Source organism: Tyto alba, unplaced genomic scaffold (genome assembly GCF_018691265.1).
Source record: "Tyto alba isolate M040663 unplaced genomic scaffold, T.alba_DEE_v4.0 Super-Scaffold_1000006, whole genome shotgun sequence".
NCBI classification, from domain to species: domain Eukaryota; kingdom Metazoa; phylum Chordata; class Aves; order Strigiformes; family Tytonidae; genus Tyto; species Tyto alba.
In genome coordinates this window covers 8,780,029-8,799,902 of record NW_024881272.1, presented here as the reverse complement: position 1 = coordinate 8,799,902, position 19,874 = coordinate 8,780,029, and the positions used below count along the sequence as shown (strand labels likewise).

General features: G+C 47.8%; 1 protein-coding gene across 4 annotated transcripts in view; it reads left to right on the top strand.

The window, feature by feature from the left end:
• The window catches only part of ATF6 (activating transcription factor 6), an 82,220-nt gene extending 62,646 nt beyond the window's left edge, over positions 1 to 19,574 (top strand). For 2 of the 4 annotated variants that reach the window (XM_042804767.1, XM_042804775.1), the window contains one exon: positions 15 to 2,623. In XM_042804767.1, the coding sequence (XP_042660701.1) occupies positions 15 to 238 (224 nt within the window). In that variant the 3' untranslated portion in view covers positions 239 to 2,623. Of the gene's footprint in view, positions 1 to 14; positions 2,624 to 17,405 lie in introns of those variants that run through there. The other 2 variants (XM_042804771.1, XM_042804762.1) reach the window with 2 other exon arrangements.
• Positions 19,575 to 19,874: the final 300 nt, after the last annotated feature.

The following is a 19,874-nucleotide window of genomic DNA, read 5'->3' as shown; positions in this document are numbered from 1 at the left end:
ATCTGTTGTTACAGCTTTGAAAAAGAAGTCAGGCTGGTCATTACTAGGACCTAGTTGCCAGGTCCCCTCTGGAGCTGGGGTGCTGGCAAATCACCAGTGCCTGGTCACCGAGACAGTAACGAGAGGCTGCGTGACTTGGAGAGCAGTTCTGCAGTATCTCCCTCAAGGACAGGGGTCCTGCCATCCAGTCCCAGTGATTTATACACAGCTGATTAAGGGTTACTTGAATGTGATCTAGCTTCTCGAACTTGGTGGCTACAAAGATCCCACTGAGTGTAGAGACTGTCCTCATCCTCTCATTTGGGTTCCTCCTATGCCTGCTTGGCAGGGCAAATTCCTTGGCCTTACTGGTTTGTTAGGATGCTGATTGCCTTCCATCGGCTTCCTCAGCTGTTTACCACTCTGTTACACAACACTCAGTGTGAGTGGGACCTCTCAGCACTGCGTGGTCACGATTAATAATAATCATGTTACAGTGCTGCAGGACAGCAGAGAAAACAGCTTTGCACTAGGGGCACGGGCTTATTGGCAAACAGAAATTTCTTGATCTGCATTTTAGTCCCACATGAGAGACAGGGCATGAACTGTATATATACATATATAGATCATTAATTCATGTGGTGAGGAACTGCCAAGTTAGGACATGTTTGGGGCACAAGGTCACTGTTACAGTCATCAAACATATCGTGAACCCTGTAACAGTATAAACTTTACTTTCTGAATATCTGTACACGTAATGCTTTTTTGCGGTACAAGTGAATCATAAACCCAAATGTTTTTGTTAAATTCAAGCGTGCCTAAAACATTGTCTGATGATGTAAATTTCCATAAACTAAGAAAAAAAAAAAAATCAGCTCAGGCTTTTAACATTTTGATAATTACACTTTCCCATGCAGTACAGTAAACTGATTGTGATAGTCTATAACCAGATATTTTAGGGGAAATTTATTAGATGTATCAGAACTATTTTTGGCATTTATCTACCTGAAACTCCCTTTTCATGTCCATTACAAAAATCCTTTTCTGGCTGAGCTGAATTATCATGTGAAAATGGTCACTTTATCCCTTGAAGAACAAACACTATTTCTAAATTACAAAGTATTTCTTCTTAACATATTACTGAGTCTTGTTTTACTTGAAATAACTTTTTGGGTTTTGGAGTAAATATAATTTGGAAAATACACATCAGAATCCAGTGATAAATCTTATCCTTCATTAGTAGTGAAATATTGTGAAATTTTAGTTACTTGAGTTCTTTGGGATTTTTCTTCAAAACATCAGCATAATCCAGGAAGTAAAAAAATGTCTAGGGGTTTGGTCAGAGATGTTGAAACAGATGAGACACAAGGATAGCATTAAGTAAAGAATGGCATCAAACACTGCTTCCTGTGACACTTGGCCACGTATTAGGAAAAAAATTATAAGATACACGAGAGCCAGTAGGTAACTTGGCTTGATTTTTAATTTGATTATTAGTATATTACCTGGAGGAGATGATTCTCTAAGAAGTTCTGCCTGGAGAAGAACGCATTTCTCTCCTTTGAGAACATCATTCCTCCAGCCTATTCTGCCTCCGCGGGAACTGAGCACATCCTGCACAAGCATCTGGAAGTTAGCTGACAACAAAGCTTTCCTCCCAGCTGTCTCCTGTTCTTTTAAGCCCACCTCAATTCTTTGTCCACCTGCAGAGAGTTGGCTGCTAGAAGAGGACAGGTCTCCCTGGGAGGAATTGGCAAAACTTTCAATGAAAGAACTTGTCCCCTCCTGCCTTTTCTCATGCTTCAAGCAGATCTCTGTGGAAGAATGGAAACCTTTTCCACTGCCACTTGCTTGCCCTTCCTTTTTGCTGCCACAACCCTGGCAGTGGAGATGAAGGGAAGGCAAGTGAAGCTTTTCAGAAAGTTTTTCAGAACTTCGCTTGCTTTCTTCTGCAGGATGTTAATTTGTCTGTGTACTAAAGTTTACCTGTGACAGTGTTTCCAAGCATGAAACAGCTTACAGTTCAGTCGAGTACCCTTTGAACTGCTTGGACAGTCACTTTCCAGCAGGACTGTCATCCTTTTCTGATTGCACTTTGATCGCTTGAGTGCCTTCTGAGTTCTGCTTAGAGACTCTGCCCTTAGCCGGCGTGAGCCGTTCCCATCACTGTCTGCAGGGACATGGAACAGGTATGGACAAAGACTAGGAAGTAGAATGAGTTGTCAGTCGCTGTCCTACATGACTCTGCATGGAGGTTGATGACAAGGTTCTGCAAGACCAGTCTGGCAGTTTTCACCAGCGTACAAAGCAGAATCAAGTTTACTGTTTTAAGAGTTTTTCTTAGAGGGAAGAGTTGGGGTAAGTCCGGCCTGTGGCAGCGCTTTGCAGCTAATGGCAAATCTCAACATAAAATTTTGTAGGAGACGGGTACGTGTATGTGCATTCAGTAAGGTGGAAGTTTAAGAGAACAGTATTGTACAAAGCAATAACAGTACATCATTCATTTTCAAGATCAAAACTTGATAAAAACTATTCAGTTGTTGTATGTTGGAAAAGAGTAAAAAAAGGCCATTACCTTGTACCTTTCTTCTGTGTGCTCCTTCTGCTGGTCCCTCTGCAAGCACAAGGATAAGCCAGCGATATCCCCACTGAAGGCTTCTGTGCAGATGCACAGAAATATGTTAAATATGTTTAACTATTAATTCTTTTTTAAAAGTATAGTAACTTTTTATGTGTTGGTACATGTTGATCCTCCCTCTCTGACCCTCTTTTCCTTCTTCCCCACCCTGTTCCAAGCCCCTTTCCAAGCTCACTGGGCCACCCCCCCGCACCCCCAAGTTCACAGCCAGTACTTGCTGTCAGCTCCTCCATTTCTGCCTCCCCAGATGCTCTCGCAGCCCTTTACCCTTCTCCCATTTCCCTGCTGGCTGCTGTCCCTCAGTACAGCTCTCTCCTTGGCCCCAGCAGCTAGCCATGCCCACAGTTTGACCTGCCACTGCCCAACGACAAAGCCCCAGCATCTGTGGACACAGGTAGTATTCACAGCAAATCTGCCTGATGGTACCTAAGGACCTTAGGGTTAGTAAGTCTGGAGGGAAAAAAGCAGAACTGACAAGTCCTAGTCCCACTGCACATGGTTTTGGGGGCACCATTGGTGTGCCTTTACTGAGAAGTTATTCCAAGAAGAAATATCTTGCAGTTTCTCATGGGAATGAAAGCCAACTGCAACTTACAGTTAAACTCTGGCTTTTGTTTTTAAGCAAGTCATGTTTGTTATGCTGGATTGCAGCTATTATTTTAGAAATCTAACTATGCACTTGAGACCAGTTAAGTCTCCAGTAGATTTCATTCCTAAACTTGCTTTTATTGTAATTCAGAGTCTTGTTGGCTTATTACACCAATTCCAAATCGACATATAGGCGGTGCCTTTCTTGAAGCTTAAATGAAAACATCTGCCATTAGCCTTCTATTTACTTAACTGCTGTAAAAAATGCAGTGGGTTATAATGTTGATCTTTGGATCAAAATAATCTATAGAGTACAGCATAGCTAAGCCACTCGTCCTACCCCAAGCACAAGCCTTTTGTCTCTGCAGGATGCCTTCAGCTTTGCAGCGCAGCACACACCACCAGTAGTCCTCTCCTTACAGCACACAAAAGTGAGAACATATGTACAGTCATTCACTGTAGGAGATAGCATTCAACATTTAGCCCAAGAAGCCACTTGAATGCATTTCTCCCTAGGATTAAGTTAGGTACTCTCACAGCTTGCACTTCCTCTTGGTAGGAGCAGCTGTGAAGGTCTCTGCGGCTGTGTGCTCACCTTGAGTACTGGTGGCCTTAGCAGCAGCACAAAGACCAAAAGGCCTTTTTAATTCTTAGGATCCCTGTGCAAAATCGTTCCCTGTACATGAAAGTCCTTCCATCATTTGCTCTCTCTAAATTGCGAGTTGGTGTCTGTACTTTTGGCCAAACAAAAGTGAGAGACCTGATGAGAAAGCTCTTGGTGATATCCAGGGTTCATTTTCTGGGATTTGGAAGCCATGACAGGGAGAGTTTTGAGTTTTTTACAAATACTCTGAATAGGTCCTCAGTCTAATGTCACTCAAGGGGACTTGTTTTCAGTTTGCCTTTGAGATCGCCATTTGTGTGCCTGACCCTCTGTAACTTGTATGTTCCTGGGCTCTTAAGGAGCCCTGTTTTCTCAAGGGTTGCTTTTTGTCATGAAACACAACACCAAAATAGTCTCCTAAAGGCAGAAATTTACTGTGAATGGGATGACGAGTTTTGCAAAGTCCATGTGCTCTGTTGTGTTGGCCCGCTTCTGATCACGACCACTTCCCTCAGCCTTCCTTCCTAGCATCCATCACCCTACTGATGGTAACAGACTTCAAAAGTGCTCTGAAATAATACACATTCTAATTAAAAAGGTCAATAACAAATCTAGTGGTAAGGCTTTTTGATCAAAACTGGAGCGATTTCTGCCATCAAGCAGCGTGATTATTTGCATGCAGCTACAAAGAACCTTCTTTCAACTGACAGCCATGTGCAAGCCACTCACAGATGTCCAAGGCTGGTAGCAAACTGTCTCTGAAAAATCCATAAGGCAAACAGAACCCACACAGCCTGAGAAGGAAAATAAAAACAAAAGCTCTTTGGGAAGTGACAGTGTTCTGTAAATTCCCATGTCTTGGGGTTGAATAAATAAAGCCTCCAACTTCCTCTGCCTTTCAGGGTCAAGCAAACAAAAGATGCCATTTCCGTCTGTAGGAGCAAGAAGCAGAATTCCCAATCAGTCATTGAACGGGGAAGGTCTAAAACAATACATACCACTTAATGGCAGCTGACTTCCCTGAAGGTTACTGTGTAATATTTTGGGTAGCCTTCTCTCCCTCTCTTGAAATAGCTTCAGATTGGTTTCCAGGAGGCTCATGGCCCCAGCTATCTCTAGCTGTTGTTGGTTCATTCTTCTTTTTGTGCTTAGAAGACAAGTCTTAGTCCCTGTGGCTCTTTCTCACAGCTGCTGTCCTTGGCCCCAGACAGAGAAGGTGTTGCCACTCTAGTAGGTCCAGAGGACACATCTCTTGGCTACACAAGCATGATCTGCAGAGGTTCTTCCTTCGTTGTTTCTGCTTTTATATCTGGATTTAGCAGAAGGTGCTGAGAACTCAGCACAGCCTTACAAGCTATAGTGTATGAGCAGAAGGCTCTGAAAGCTGTGTATGTAGGAATACAACTTATCTGTGAGATGAAAGAAGGGTGGCTGCTAAGGTTTTTTGAAGGTCGCTGAGAATTCTTCAAAGCATCAAGTCCTCTAAGCCAGGATGTAGGAAAATACATCTGAGAATGTCTCCATTCTGTAAATCTGCAGGCCATTTTGAAAATACCACCCTTCTGCTTCTTGAGCTGCCAGTTGAGGAATAAAAGCAGTTTGGTGAAGGCTGACCAGGGAAAAATCAGAGCCATGGTTAGCTCTCGGTTGGACCTCACTGCAACAGCTGATTACTGAGCCTGGACTGAGAAACAGGGGGAGTGTGCTGTCTCCTGTGTGCATTCATGGACAAGCAGCATGTCACATTACTGTGGTTCCGCTGTAATTAGGATGGTTTGCTAATGTCACAGATGTACTTCAGCTCTCATGCTCTTGTAAAGCTGTGCTGTAGAGGTCAGGATTGAAATCATGGCAGAACATATTTTATCAAGGAATTTTAATGACAGATTTTAGTCATATTGTAAGATGCTGCTATTCTCATTCCTGTTCTCATTTCGAAGTGATATAAAAGCTCAGTTTATCAAAACAGAATACCCCCACCCAAACATTCCTACATTTCTTTGAACATCAGAATCGATCGTTGCCTAGATTCAACCTTAAATAGAAGTTTTCAACAGATTTTGTTTTCTTTGAGAGATTTTGCTCTCCTCAACCATTGTCTGTTAATATATGTTGTCTTTGACAGAAGGAGAAGATTCAATTATTCAAAAAATATGAAAGAAATCATTCAAGAATCTGTGCACAAAAGTAATGGAATCTGTGTCATTTGAGTTCATGTTTATTTAGTTAGACAGGAAACAATCAAGAAATGAAATCATAAAGGCTTATTCCCCTATGACTTTTCATAATGAGCTGTTTACCTAAATTGCTAAATGAGTAACCTATTTTTATTTATTCAGAAGAACAGGATGATGATTTCAGAGGCTCTTCTGTGCCTTTTCGCCCCTTCATTAATATAAAAAAGAATATCTCTTGGGTTTTGTATGATGGAGCAGGCCAAGCCCTAGAGTGACTGGTCTTCCCTGTATAGACAGGATAAATGCTACAGATGGCACCTTCTTGGGGACACACTGTTTACAAAGGGGGTAGAGAATGTGTCATAAATTAATTGGGCTTCATACTTAGTATTTCCAACACCAGTGTCGAGTTATTACACCAGATTGTTTTTTTCCATGTAAAAGACACACTTATATAAAATCCACAAAGTAGAAGAAAAAAGAAACCCATGACATTAGCTGCCAGTATGGATGCCAGTATGGAGTTGGAAGAGCAGCCAAACTGGGTTTAGAAGTGAACATGCATGTGTCTCGCTGCAGAGACCCCGTCTTCTAGGTGTTGGTTCGCCCCGGATGCTGATGCTGCCGTGTAGGTGTGCTTTCCCACCAAGCTTCACAGAGCACACTGTGCCTAGAGCTGTGCTGCAAAGAGAAAATTTTCATCCCGATCTGTGAGATTACCATCGCCATCTCAGCTGCACTGAACTGTGTTTGTGCAGCACATCGTAATTCTAGCCTCGAGCCCAGCTGATCTGCCTTAATACATTTTCAAATGTTGTAAATTCAAGATTACATAATTCCTCTTAGTGTTAAATTATAGGTGGCAAACACAGTTTTATGTTTGTGATACACAAGCCAACTCTGGTAGCTCTTTATTCCTGCAGTGATCTGAAACATAATTATCCATAATGAGCTCACCCTGTAAAAACATAAAAAACTGCAACAGAGCTGGTAAAGGAGGCTCGCATTTATGAGTTCTGTCTTGAGAACATCACTGGAGTAAAGCTAGAGATTAGTACAAACGCAGCAGTCCAAGACGGTCCTTTTCCGTGTTTGGATTGCGGTCTCTCAGGAGACTGCTGCCGGTGGGGCAGGGGGCCTCTGCCTTCTGCTCATACCCCGGGTCCACCTTCCATGCTGCAGCTTCCCTCACCCTCTTCACACAGCCCACCTCACCTCTGGCCCTTCCTGGTCTGCTGCCGGGGCGTCCTCTGGGCTCGATCCCTTGTAGCAGGGTTGCTGTAGGAAAAAAAAGTTTGAAAAATACGTCCTGAGCATCTAAAGAATGTTTCTGGCCATCCACCACTTCACTGTACATCATCTGCCTCCATCCTGGCTTACTCTGCAGTAGCCCCGGATGAAGAGACCGTGGCATATCCCTGCCCTCTGGGTGAATGTGGATGAAGAAGTGATCACCAGCCCGAGCTGCCCCTCACCGTGAGAGAGGAGGCACCTCTGTTTCAGAGCAGGACTTGTACATTAACGCTGGAAATCTCTTGTTGCTGTAGCTGGGAGACAGAAGTCTTTGAAACAGACGTCTCACTTTTATGAGCGTGCCGCATTCAGATAGGCACTCTGCAGCATGTGTGTATGATTTCTTTTAATTAACTGGCAGATAGAATCAGAGAATCTCATGTGGAGGAAAGTGCTCGCCCCACACAGACAGAAGCTTCACAGAGGTGGTGTTAAAAACACACTTCTACGAGCAAGAGCCGATCACGCTATCTAAATAGATGAGGTAATTTTATGTATCCAAGTGAGACAGGTGGAAAATTCACCTCACTCTTTGGATACCATCCAACCTATAAAGACATTTCAGCTGTAAGTGAGTACAGCCTCTCACCAGCCTTTACTCTTAAATCAGAGACACTTTAACAGTACTATACAAATGATACTGGGTGATAGAGAAGGTCCATGTCAATGAAAAAGTGATGCTGCCTCTTGTAAAAAAAGTTAAGTCAAATATTTAAATTAATTTTATCAGTAAGTGCCTACAAATTGAAATGGTAGATTACATACAACAGTTCAAAGGTAAGGGCTAAATAAGAACAGGAAAACATATTAAAAGAAAAACCAATAGGGCAAAATGCTGGCAAATGTTATGAAGATTGGTTAAAGATTAAAAGCTCAGTGCAAAAGTCTTTAAAAGGACCTTAAAAAAATCCAACAGGCTTAAGTAACACATTAAAGTTGGTTCACAGAAGTAAGAAGATATCTTTTAAACAATAGATATTGTAGCCAAATGAGGGAATAGAAAAAAAGAGGACAATTTCTGGCAGACTAAATGTCAAACCATAAGAAGTCAAGCCAGAAAAATATATTGAGGAACAGCATGCCTGAGGTATAAAAAAATAATAAAAACATTTTTCAGAGGAAGGAAGCCTGCCAGGGAATCTCTAGTGCCTGTGGAGGACCAAGGTGTAAAAGAGCACTTAAAGTTGTAGTCAGCACTGTTAAAGGAAAGAGGAAAAACTTCTTGTGCTGGTGTTAACCACTGAGGCTATATAAATATCAGGAGAATGGCAAGTGACAAATAAGGCAAACTTTTTTAAAATGGCCTCAGAAACTGTAAAATACCAAGTCTCACTTTTGCACCAGCTGGATGAATCTGTGGGAGTTGAGCATGCCCTGGTACATACAGTAGATTGGGAAGAGATAGCACCGCTTCTGCAGAGGAAAGTCCTACCTTAGTGCTCCGGCGGAGTGTGACAATAAGGGTGGTCTCTTCAGCACAGTGACACACCTGAGCGTTCAGAAAACTTGGAAAAAGGTAGTTCTTCGGAGATGGCTAAAAGAAAGTAAACTTTCGTGAGATGAGGGAAGGCTTACCCGTGGATTAGTATCTCTCTAAAAGGTGATAATAAAAGGTGGAAGCAGATGGTCACATTTTGCAGTGGAGGGAATGTTACCAGTCGACTCCCACACAGGTCTGTGCTGGGGAGATGCCCATGCATCTCCAGGCACAGGCTGGAACATCTTGAGAGGGAGTGAAACTCTATTCAGCAGGTGAAACTTGGTGTGAAAAAATGCAGAAGAATTTGCTTGGGAAAAATGTTCCTGGCCAAACATATAATGGCAGGTTCTAACTGAGCTGTTACTGCCCAGACGAGCCACTGTGCATCCTTCCCCGAAATGTTGGCTTAGCTGAGGAAGAAGAGCACTGTAATTTATTAGAGAGGGAGTAGAAGACAAAACATGAACCATCTTTACAGCTCTACTGAACCCCTGTCTTCAGTACTATACATTTTTGATCATAGATGTTTATGGATATATATGAAACAATGAAAGATGCAGGAAAATATCAACAGGAATGACCATTAAGTGAAGCAGCTTCCCTACCACAGCGACTATTGAATTTGACAGCAATGGCTGAGGGAAGGGTTATAACAGAACCTGAAGAACCATGAATGGTGTTGACAGGGGAGCTAGGAAGCAGTTATTTACTATTTCATATATCACCAAAAGTACATGCTTGCCCTGACTTTTGCTCGTGCCTCTGGTCACTGTTAGAAGCAGAAGTGCAGGTCAGATGGGACTTCGCTGCCAGGACTTTGCTCTCCTGCCCGTGACGAACAGCTGTCCTCGGGCAGTACCAGAGCTAGAAAAGCCAGTCCACCAGCGCAGCAGGAAAAGGAGGAGCTTGCTGGCATTTAAAACCAAAGGTAGCATTGGACCAGAAAGGTCTTCCAGCTCTAGCAGCATCTGTAGGATGCTAGGCCCATGGTAGGGACCGAAGGGACTGTGCTCGTGCCTCCCAGTCCCGCCCTGCTGCCCTCGGAGGGAGCAGTCCCCTCATGTGCTGTCCTGGGACAAGCCCTCCAGCCCTTGTTCTTGAAAGAAGCCTTTACTGGAATGCCTTTCTAGGCTACTCTCCTGTGTACAGTTATTTGTTTTGTAAGTGGGTATGTCTGGATTTCAGGCTGTGTGGGGAGTTTGTTTATACATTTTGTGCCTCCCAAGCAGGCATGGGATGGTTCTGCCTAACAAAATTGCCCTTTCTCCAGCCTCTTTCCTTCACTCCCAAGAGAATTTTCTGTGCAGCAAAACTGCTCTGCCCCTTGTCTTTGTTTTCTCTCTTCTTTTCCCTTGTCATTAACATTGCTACAGCTGGTTAGGTTTCAAATACGGCCATCTTGCAGCAATGATACCCTGCCAACAACATGCGTATGCACAGCCAGTGCTGTCAAAAATGTCTCAGTGTTTCTGAGAAATACTCTACCTGAGGGAGCTTTAAATGATGTGCCTGGGAGGGTCGACACTGGTGATTATGATCTTCTCTTGAAATGGCCATTGGCTCCCTCTGCAAAACAAGAAAATCAATCACAGTTGATCCACGCTGGGCCCCCTCCTCTAGCTCACGCTCTTTCTCTTAGAGGGAAGTGACAGTGCAGCATGAAAGAAGATTGGAAGGGGAGGTGGGAGATCTGGTGGGAAATGGTCCCTGGGAGGAGCCAACTTTCCTTCCCACTCCCTGAGACCTCCCAGTCTGGACTGGGAAATGCAAAGCACCCTCTGGCACAGATCTGCCACTGACCGCGTTGCCCGCAGGCGCTGGCCTTTCCCAAAAACCACAGAGTGGTGTAAGATAAGGGCATGTTTTGCTCCTCACCCACAGGTAGTGCCAATCCCTCCTGTGGCTCCATTATTTATTCTGGAGGCCACAGAGAGCTTGTTTCCTCCAGTTTTCTTCCTCACCCCTCATGCCTGTATATATCCCCCTTGGATAGCCCCTGGCACCAATGCTCCAACAGCTTAGACATGGGGAGGGACCCTGTCTCTTTCCTGTCAGCTTGTGGCTCATTGACGTGACTTTGATTATGTGGATCCAGTATTCCTGACCACGGTCCCTGTTCCTGTATGCATATAGACCCAGCAGCCTGGCTCACTGTTTGAGAGCTGCTAGGAGACCTGGAGAACTGAAATGCCCAGGATCTCACTTGACCTGTGTTAGGGACTGAGGACAGCTAAGTCCACAGAGGTGAGACCACTGCAACTGGTTTGTCTGGAAGTAGTTCAAAGTGGGAATTTACTTTTAAAAAGAGAAGTCATTTGGGTCAAAATATAACTTTCTCTCTTGCCTCAAGTAATCCCGTCTAACAAGCAAATCTGTAAATATTTTAGGAACCCTGCTGCGTTGTTGCAGTGAGTGTATTTTTAGTCTGTGTATCTGTTATAGTAACACTACTTCATTTATATACTTATTTGGTAGTGTATACCAACCCTTCAGATGGAAACATTGTCCAGATGTGCTGGGTAGGACACTCAGGGCTGCTCAGCGGAGACAAGATGGAAGATTGCAGAAGTGACAGTGTGGAGAAAGCCCCTGGAATTTATGCCTGTGGACAGCTGCAGCCTTTCAGCAGTCCAGCCCCAGAGCTCCATGCAGCTGGTGCCCTCATCTTCTCCTGAAGCTTGCGCTTTCTGAACTCTGTGTTGCCCTAAACATCAGCTCTGTTTTGGGCCAGGGCAGATCACAATATAAATTATTTGGGTAATTTGGTGCTAAATCATTCTTTAAACCAAATTTTAGCATCATCAGCTTGACACAGCTAGCACAAAGAAACCAGGTACTGGAACACATTTGGTGGCTCTTTGAAGGCTGCCTTGGTTCCTGCTGGTGTGATAGATGGGGCTGCAGAAGGGGCTCCAAGTGTAAATGAACACTGCCACTGACTGTCTTTGAAATCTGGTGTGGCAAAGCAAACTTTCTCATTAAAAGGAAATGTGGAAAGTTTAAAGGGTATGAGTAGCTGTTCAACAAAGATGGTGTTAAAGAGTTGGTGGTTTTGTATCACCTTATGCAGAGATAATTCCCTGGCACCTACTTTGACCTCAAGTAAACTAGTTCCATGTAGAGCAAATTCACTCTATGCTATTGTCCACAAGAGGAGGGGATGATTCTTTAGCCTTACTGACAAAGACAGGTAGTTAAAATAAAGCTAGGGCAAGTGATTTCCCTTCCTGTATCTTACCAGAAGAAGTGAGGACATGTAGTCCAGGTCTGTGGGGTTGACACTAGCTTAACTGTGTATTTATTCAGTGAGCACAGGGGGAGTAGAGCCAGGCAGGTTCTGACCACTTTTACAAGTCACCTACTAAGAAACCGACCAGTAAGTATCTACTGCAAGGGCAGTTGGGGCGTTAGAGAAGAGTCTGAGGATTTGGAATGTCAAATCAGTGACCCAGGCCCTGAATTATACAGTACTGGTCTCACAGAATATTTTTTAGGTAGTCTACTGTGGGACTGCCCGGAGTAAGGTAAAATTCATAGTTGATTTGGTAGAACAAGGCTCTATCGATGTACCTAAGGCATAAGCACACCTTCAGAAAGCTGCGAAGCTCTTCCATGGTGTTTGGTCACAGCCCTGAAACACTTCAGCAAGGTCAGGTGGCAATTCAGGGGAGCTGTGTTTCGGCCTCTGCAAACTGTGCGGTTTTCAAGACAAGCATTTTCCTGCAGGAAAGCTTTTTGGAGGGGGTGTATGTAAGTGGGAAAGGGTAAATTACCACGGTAACATGTTCCTATCCTATGACTGTGTTCAAAGGACCAAACAGCCCACTGGTGTGTATAGAGTTTAAATCCACAGAGACAATTGACATCGCCATTTGTTCTGACTTATTGCAGAACAAACACTAAGATTTTCATTGCCTGCCTCTCAAGACCTCCACCTGTCTTCTGCATTCCTCTAAGACAGAATCTCTCATAGAAGTAGATGCCTGATCTCAAAGATGGACATCTGAACATTCGACTGATTGATATGTGTTAGTACTACTAACGGGAGAGGGAGGACTTTGGTTTTATGGTCTTTGTAATAAGCCAGTTTTGAAAATATAGTGCTTCAAATATGAAGACAATCTTCCATCATCTTCAGTAATTTATAACAGTAGTTGTTACTCTCAGCCTTATTTACTAAATGTTTACCCTCAGCCTTATTTGCTAAACATTTTTGGTTTGGACTGCAGACTTCAGCTTTCGTCAGCTGGATCTTGCAATATGTTTGTTTTTAAGAGGAGCTGCCATAAACCCTAGAGAGCGGCACTGGAGAATTAGATTTCTGTTCCCTAGACTGAGTTCATGCTGGGAGTTTGGTACAGACCTGCAAGAGCCAGTGAGCCTCTTTGGGAAGGTGCAGTCAGAGAACAGCAACTCTTGGCACAGTTACTTTTGATGTTAATTTGAAATAGTCTATCATCTGAAGCACGGCTTTTAAACCTGTTAACAAATAATTAACTGCAACACAGGCTTTTGGCCTGGGAAGGATAGCTTCTTACGCCTGAGGCTGTACCGTGTGAGAGGCTGTATGTTCTGAACTTCAAAGAGGAGCAATAAATCTATTTATAAATCCAGCCACCTTAACAGGAGATCCGTTCCTGTTTTCACTTATGTAATCCCGCAAAGCATCAGTCATAGGTAATTCAACACAATAAACTTCAGAAATAATTCGGTGTCGGTGTTGCTCTGGGCCATTAAGCAGCCCTGTGCAATGCACATTGGCAGTGCTGACCTTCCAGCCAGCAAACGAGCAGCGGCGGCCGGCAGCAACTCCGGGCTGCCGGTCCTGCCTCCACAGATACCCCTGCCTGCGTTTGCCTGCCTGGGAGGGGCGAAGCTGCGTGCTCAGGCAGTGCAGTACGCGCTGACCTGAGCCTTGAGAGAGAGCACTGGGGGTGTGCACTGACCCCTCCGGGGATCAGCCACACGCAACTGGTGAGCTCAGCCCTCGTCGGGGCCTCTCTGGAAAACCCACCTTGTGTTCCTCTGGTGTCTCCCAGGTGTTGGTACTGCTGGACGGCCCCATGGAAGGGGGAGGGAAGAAGAAAGCCTGACCTTTTATTTTTAAAAGATCTTATGCAGGAATCACCGGGCAAAATTATTGGCCTGTTCTGTGGATGAGGTCAGACAACGGGGTCCCGTGGAGAACCCACAACTCTACTCCAGATACTGCCTGCTTGCTGGCATGGGATTGGGAATAGCACATCTGAGCATGTCCAGCTGTGTAACCATTGGATTTGAACAGACCATCAAGGAAACACGGCACAGTTCTCACTGCAGTCTGAACCGTGGGCGCTGGAGGTGTGCATCCCTACCCTGGGGCAAATGTCAGCTCAAATCTCACTGAAAGGGCTTTGCCCCAGTTGCACTGCCTCGCCTTTGTCACGAGCAAAGAGCAAACGGACAGTCACCGCAGCTCAGCTGAGGTATGTTGGCTTCTTTGCGGACCTGGGCTCTGCAGTCATCGGTTGCTGTCTACCCGAAGGGGCTCCAGCCACGAGCAGGCACCCGCAGCTCGCAGAAAGGCAGGGCCAGAGGCACCACGAGCGAGTGCCTGTGCCTGTGCCTGTGCCTGTGCAGAATCAGGGTCAGGTACCCCAGGTCTCGTCTGACAGGCGGTCATCTGGCCTTTTCTTAAAAACTGCCAGTCATGGAGATCCTCTGGTTCTCAAGGTGGTTTCACCCAGGGCTTGTGTTTCGTTATCATTAGAAACTTGGTCAAAGGGCGATCTGTTTCTCTTGGAACTGAGCTGATCATTTCTAGTCCTGTTATGCTGTTGGCTTATTCAAAGTGATCCTCTGCAGTCCTCAAGCTTTTTCTGCGATGTTTCTGCCCAGCACCATTTTGTACTCATGTTTTCCGATTCTCCTGAGTGTTGTACTTTGCTCTGGCTTTGGTTGAAGTGCATCCTGAAGATTTTGGACAGCTTCTGTCTTTTATCAAAACTGCAGTCTAATCCAACACTCCAAGGTGGTTGAAATCTCTCCAGTTTAGCATCTTCCAAAAATCTTATAAGTATGCTCTCTATTCCTCATCCAGATCGTGAAACAGTTTAATGGCATCGAGCTCAGGACGGAGCCATGTGGAATCATTTTTGCAATGCCTGCCCCTTCGACAGTGAGCTAGTCTTTCCAAACATCGGATTGCGCCGGCTGCACTTGGGTCACGTTTGCCTGTTGTTTTGCTGAGACCATCACGTGGGTTTGGGCAGAGCATCAGCCCCCCCACCCTCTGGGCTGTGCGATGCCGGCCAGGCGTCCCGGGGCTGGCACAGCTTCCAGGCTGCTCCCTCCAGCGCAGCTGGTCCAGGCGCCCAGCAGCATCACCAAGCTTTGCGGAAAATCCCACCTCCTCTTCAAGTCAGTTTGGTGCTAGTGGTAATAATGAGAGAGGCTGCTGGAAGTGTCTGTAGTGGGAACTGAGCCGTTCCTGACACTGTCCTCATCCCTGGGAGATGAGACCCTTTGCAGAGGCTCCCTGCAGCAGTACTTCATCAACACCTTCAACCCAAAAGGGGAAAGAATCAGATACCTGTCTTTAAACCTGATTGTCACTCCTGGGCTAATTCACAGACATAGGGAGGATTCAGGCACTTCGTGAATGTCTGATTTGGGTGCGTGGGGCCCCTCCATGCCTGCTGACCAGAAAGGCTCGTTGTGAGTGTGATTCCTCCCAGCTATCTCAGCCGTGGTGGCCTCAGAAGCCACAGCACCTCTTGCACAGGGTAGCAGAGCTGTGGCTTAATCATGGTCCGCTTAGTCACGGGGGGAGCGTGTGTCAGCGCTGGGAGAAGCGGGTTCCTGGCTGGCCGAGGTGGACTGCTCTGGTTCCCGTGCCGCCCGCTGCCACCCACCCCGCGCATGGGCTGCTCTCCGGGATCGCTGTTCCCCTCCGGGTTGTGCAGTGCCAGGGAACCTCATGATGGCCCGCTGTGCTGGCTGCTGCGGGCAGATGCAGGAAAGGCTGACCGCTCACCGAGAGGTTTTCCTGGCCCTGGCCACTCTCCCATCCCACCTCCCCCACTTGTGGCTTTGGAGCACATTTTCTCCCATGCCCAGGAGCCTGTCGAGCTGTCGTCTTTGCAACGTGAGAGCTGAGGAGCTGCCTTTTCAGCTTGCGGTGTCGCAGGGAGCTGATCTGGTCTCGTTTGCTCTCTCCACCTCAAAAGCTGGGCTCTTCCCCACCCCAGCTCCTCCTTGTGCCCCCAGCTGCCCCGTGCAGCCCCTGTCCCGAGCAGCACCATCAGCCCAGCCCCCCTCCCGCCGGCCGGTCCTGAGCCTATCGGGTGAGAACCAAGAACATCCAAAGGGTGAGAAAAGGGGTGACCTGGAGGGATGGCCTCAGAAAGGGTCCCAGCTGGGAGCACGCACCCGAAGCCACGGCAGGGCTTTATCAGCAGCACTGCAGCCAGGAGGGACGAGGCGCTTGTCAGGGTGTTCGGCTCAGCAGCACAGAGACATGCACAGCTGCTCCTGGCCTCGGTCGCTCGGTGGCACATAAGGAGCTTTTCCATTTCATTTCTGCAGGTGGGAGCTTTGATTTCCCTTGCAGGCTCTCAGCCCCCTTCGCAAGGGTTTGCTCCTGCTTTTCATTACTATAGCAGACATATTTGATCTAATGGCTTCTACAGGTGGCGTGGGGTACAGGAGGGTTCGGCCGCAGTTGTCAGCTGTCATCCAGAGTCAGAGTTAATCCAGGAAAACAGTAAAAATTAGTAATGTATATTGCATTCCTCCAACCCATACGCTTTCCATTAGGTGATCTTCCATCCTCCTTAGCACAGAAAGAAGACCCTGCCGATGGCAGTCAGCATTTTTGACTCTGAAAGGCAAGGATTGGTTGTGCCTGGAAATCCGATCTCGGCTCTCACATTCCTGGACACACTGTCTATGCAGGGAGTAGTCTCCCACCTTTAAATCCAGGCAGCAGATGCTGGCCATGTGCGCGGCCTCTGCCTGCAAGCCCAGGAGCTTCTGCGGCAGCAGCCGTGCCCGCGCCGGGGTGATGCAGCCGGGGTCCCCTGTGCCGGCCTGGGTCTCCCCGTGTCCGGAGGCTTTGTCCAGTGTCACACCACAACGTCAAGCAAGTACAACAGCCATGTCAGCGTGGTAATGAGGTGCAGTTAATTCTTTCAAGAGACAGCTTTTTGGCTTTTTTTTTTTTTTTTTTCCAATTGATAATCCGGTGAAGATATTCCTTCCTCTAGATTCTCGGTGTCAAGAGGGTTACAGTGTTCTTAAACCAATAAAAAGAAAGTGAAACATTCAGCTTGCTTAAATAAGCCCTTTCTTCAATCGTGCTTTAGTGAATCAAGAACAACAGTTCAGTAATAAATGTTACACAACCAACTCCATCGGTAATTATGTTCAGATGAAGAAGGGGAAAAAGAAAGACATTAATTTCTAGGTGTGACCTGGGCCCTTTGAGGTGTCATGAGGTGGGCTGCGCTGTGTGAGCTAGAGCTCCATGTGTGGAGCTGCAAAAGGGAAGGGGTTCCCCCTGCCCCAGCTCCTGCTCCAGACCACAAAAAGGTCCAGGAGCCTCTCTTTTGGTGCTGTTGGGTCACTAGCTTGCAGGGCTAACTTCTTTTCTTCTTACCTTTGCAGAGAATGTGATCAATGGGCAGGACTACGAAGTGATGATGCAGATCGACTGCGAAGTGATGGACACCAGGATCCTCCACATCAAAAGTTCCTCCGTCCCTCCGTACCTCCGAGAGCAGCGCAGGAACCACACCGACCCCTTCTACAGCGCCTCTCCCTCCGTCCCCGAGACGCCCCATGCCCTCAGGGCCATCATCAAATCCCTGCGGTAGCTCCTGCGGGGCGGCAGGGCCTGCTGCCGGACTGAGCCCCTTGGCTGGCCGGTCCCTGGGGCTCCTGGCACAGCAAGGGCAGCCCCCGCTTAGCCCGGTCCTGCGCCGGACCCTGCCCCACGGCCACATCCTGCGCAGGGATTACACAGCTCAGCCGGCCCCTCGCCAGGGACAGCCCTGGGGGGGGGGCCGGGGGGGCCATGCCGTGGGCGATGCCTGGTGCCAAGGGTGCGGGGTGAGGCGTGCTGCTGCAGTCCTGGTACCCAGGGCTGGCGGGGGGTGGCGGCAGGGCATGGGCCGTCCTTGCTACTTATGCACTGTCCAAAATCGTGGGTTGGTTTGTTGTCTGGGGTATTTTTTGTTTGTTTGTTTTTGTTTTGGTTGTTTTGTTTTGGTTTGTTTCCGTTTTGCCCCTGTTAAACCTGAGGCGGGGTGCTGAGCAGCTGGGGGCCTGGCCAGAGGCACCACTGTGGAGGCCCGTGCTCGGGGCCGCAGGACGCGGTGCCCGGCTCCCAGCTGCGGGTGCAGGGAGAGCCGTGGCCCCTGCAACCCCAGCCCTGCACCCCGGGAGCAAGAACACCCCTCCGTGCTGGGCCTGGCTCCTTGTCACACCCACACGCCTGCCCCAAATCCCTGCCCGTGCTGGCTCCTTGCAGCGGTGCCATGGGGCAGCCCAGCCCCAGCGGGGCGGTGGGAACCCCCACGTAACAGCCGAAGCACTGTGAGCAGCACGGCCCCCACTGCCACAGAGCACAGCCCCCGCTCCCGGGGGGTCACCCTGCCAGGGGGGTGCCTCGGTTGGACCCCCACTCCCCTGCAATGAGCAGGGTGCCCGGGTGGGATGGGGCCTGGGTGCCCTCCCAGGCAGTGTACGTACACACACAGCCCCCCCCACCCCTGCCACCTGCGTGCACAAGGGTGGTGATTTAGTGCAGCACATGCATTTCTAAACATTGTACTGCTGTATTTTGGAGGGGGTGGTGTTTTTTGGGGTTTTTGTTTTGTTTTTCCATCTGTATTTTGTTTTGGGTTTTGTTGAGGGTTGTTTTTTGTTTTTTTTGCGTGATATTTAATGCTTTTCACAGCTAACAGCCTACAGAGCAGCACTGGCCCTGCCAGGGCAGGCGAGCTGCTTCATTTGAGTGGGACACAGCTGCAGCACCTTCCTCCTGAAACACACAAACAGGCACACGTACATGCACGCACAACCCCCCCCCTTCTCTGCCGTGCCAGCACTGACAGCCACCCCTCACGCACTGAGCTCCTAACCGTGGCTCTTGCCGTGGTCGACTGGTGCCTTTACAAAGCTCGCTGCAGAGCTCTGGTGACTGGTCCCAGTTGCACAGTGCACTGCGGTGCTCAGCTGGGATGAGACGCCAGCAGAGCATCGGCCTTTCGTAATGACTTCAGCATGTTACATTATTTTTTTTTCCCCTTTGCAGTTAGCACAGAAGATGGCCTTCAGTTTGCCAGCCAACTGCCTTTCCTTCGTTGTCTGCACCACTGACTGACTGATTTGTTTATTATTATTATTATTATTATTATTATTATTATTTGTATGTGTGGCTGTTAGGAAATAGAGGTCGATCCTGCAGCAAGACAAACAGCTCGGGGGAGGCGAGGAGGAGGAGGAGGGTGAGGAGCAATACACCCCTGTAAAGTATGTGCCTTGCAACACTATGGAAAAGCTTTGCCCTTTGCCACGTAGTCAGCGTGAGCTGCACAGGCCCCCCGTCCCCTCGGCACTCGCGCTGCTGGGAAGCAGCCGGGCTCGGCGAGGGGTTTGGCTGCACTCCTTGCACCAGTTCGTTTTCCTGGCCCCAGCCCCACCTGACTGTGGGCCAGCTCACACAATAGTCAAAAATAAAAACCCCGGCGGTGCCCCAGCCAGAGGCACGCAGCTCCCCCACAGCCCCGGGGCAGGGGCAGCCGGCTGCTGGGGGGGGCTGATGGCTGCTGGGGGGGGCTGATGGCTGCTGGGGGGGGCTGATCGCTGCTTGGGGGGGGGGGGGACCCGGCGATGGTGGCTGAGCTCGGCACAGCCCGGTCCGTGGGAAAAGGGCTGCCAGGGGCTGGGGGACTGCCACAGCACCGCATCCTCAGCTGGCACCCGTGGGGGACTGCGCCTCTTGTCCCGTGTAGGTTTGTTCTCCGTGTCCCTAGCACTGAAGGCAATAAAATGGCTCTTTTATTTATTATTATTTTGCTTGTTAATCCTGTTTTACTTAAGCAAACGAGTAGGCAGCCAGCACCGTCTCTG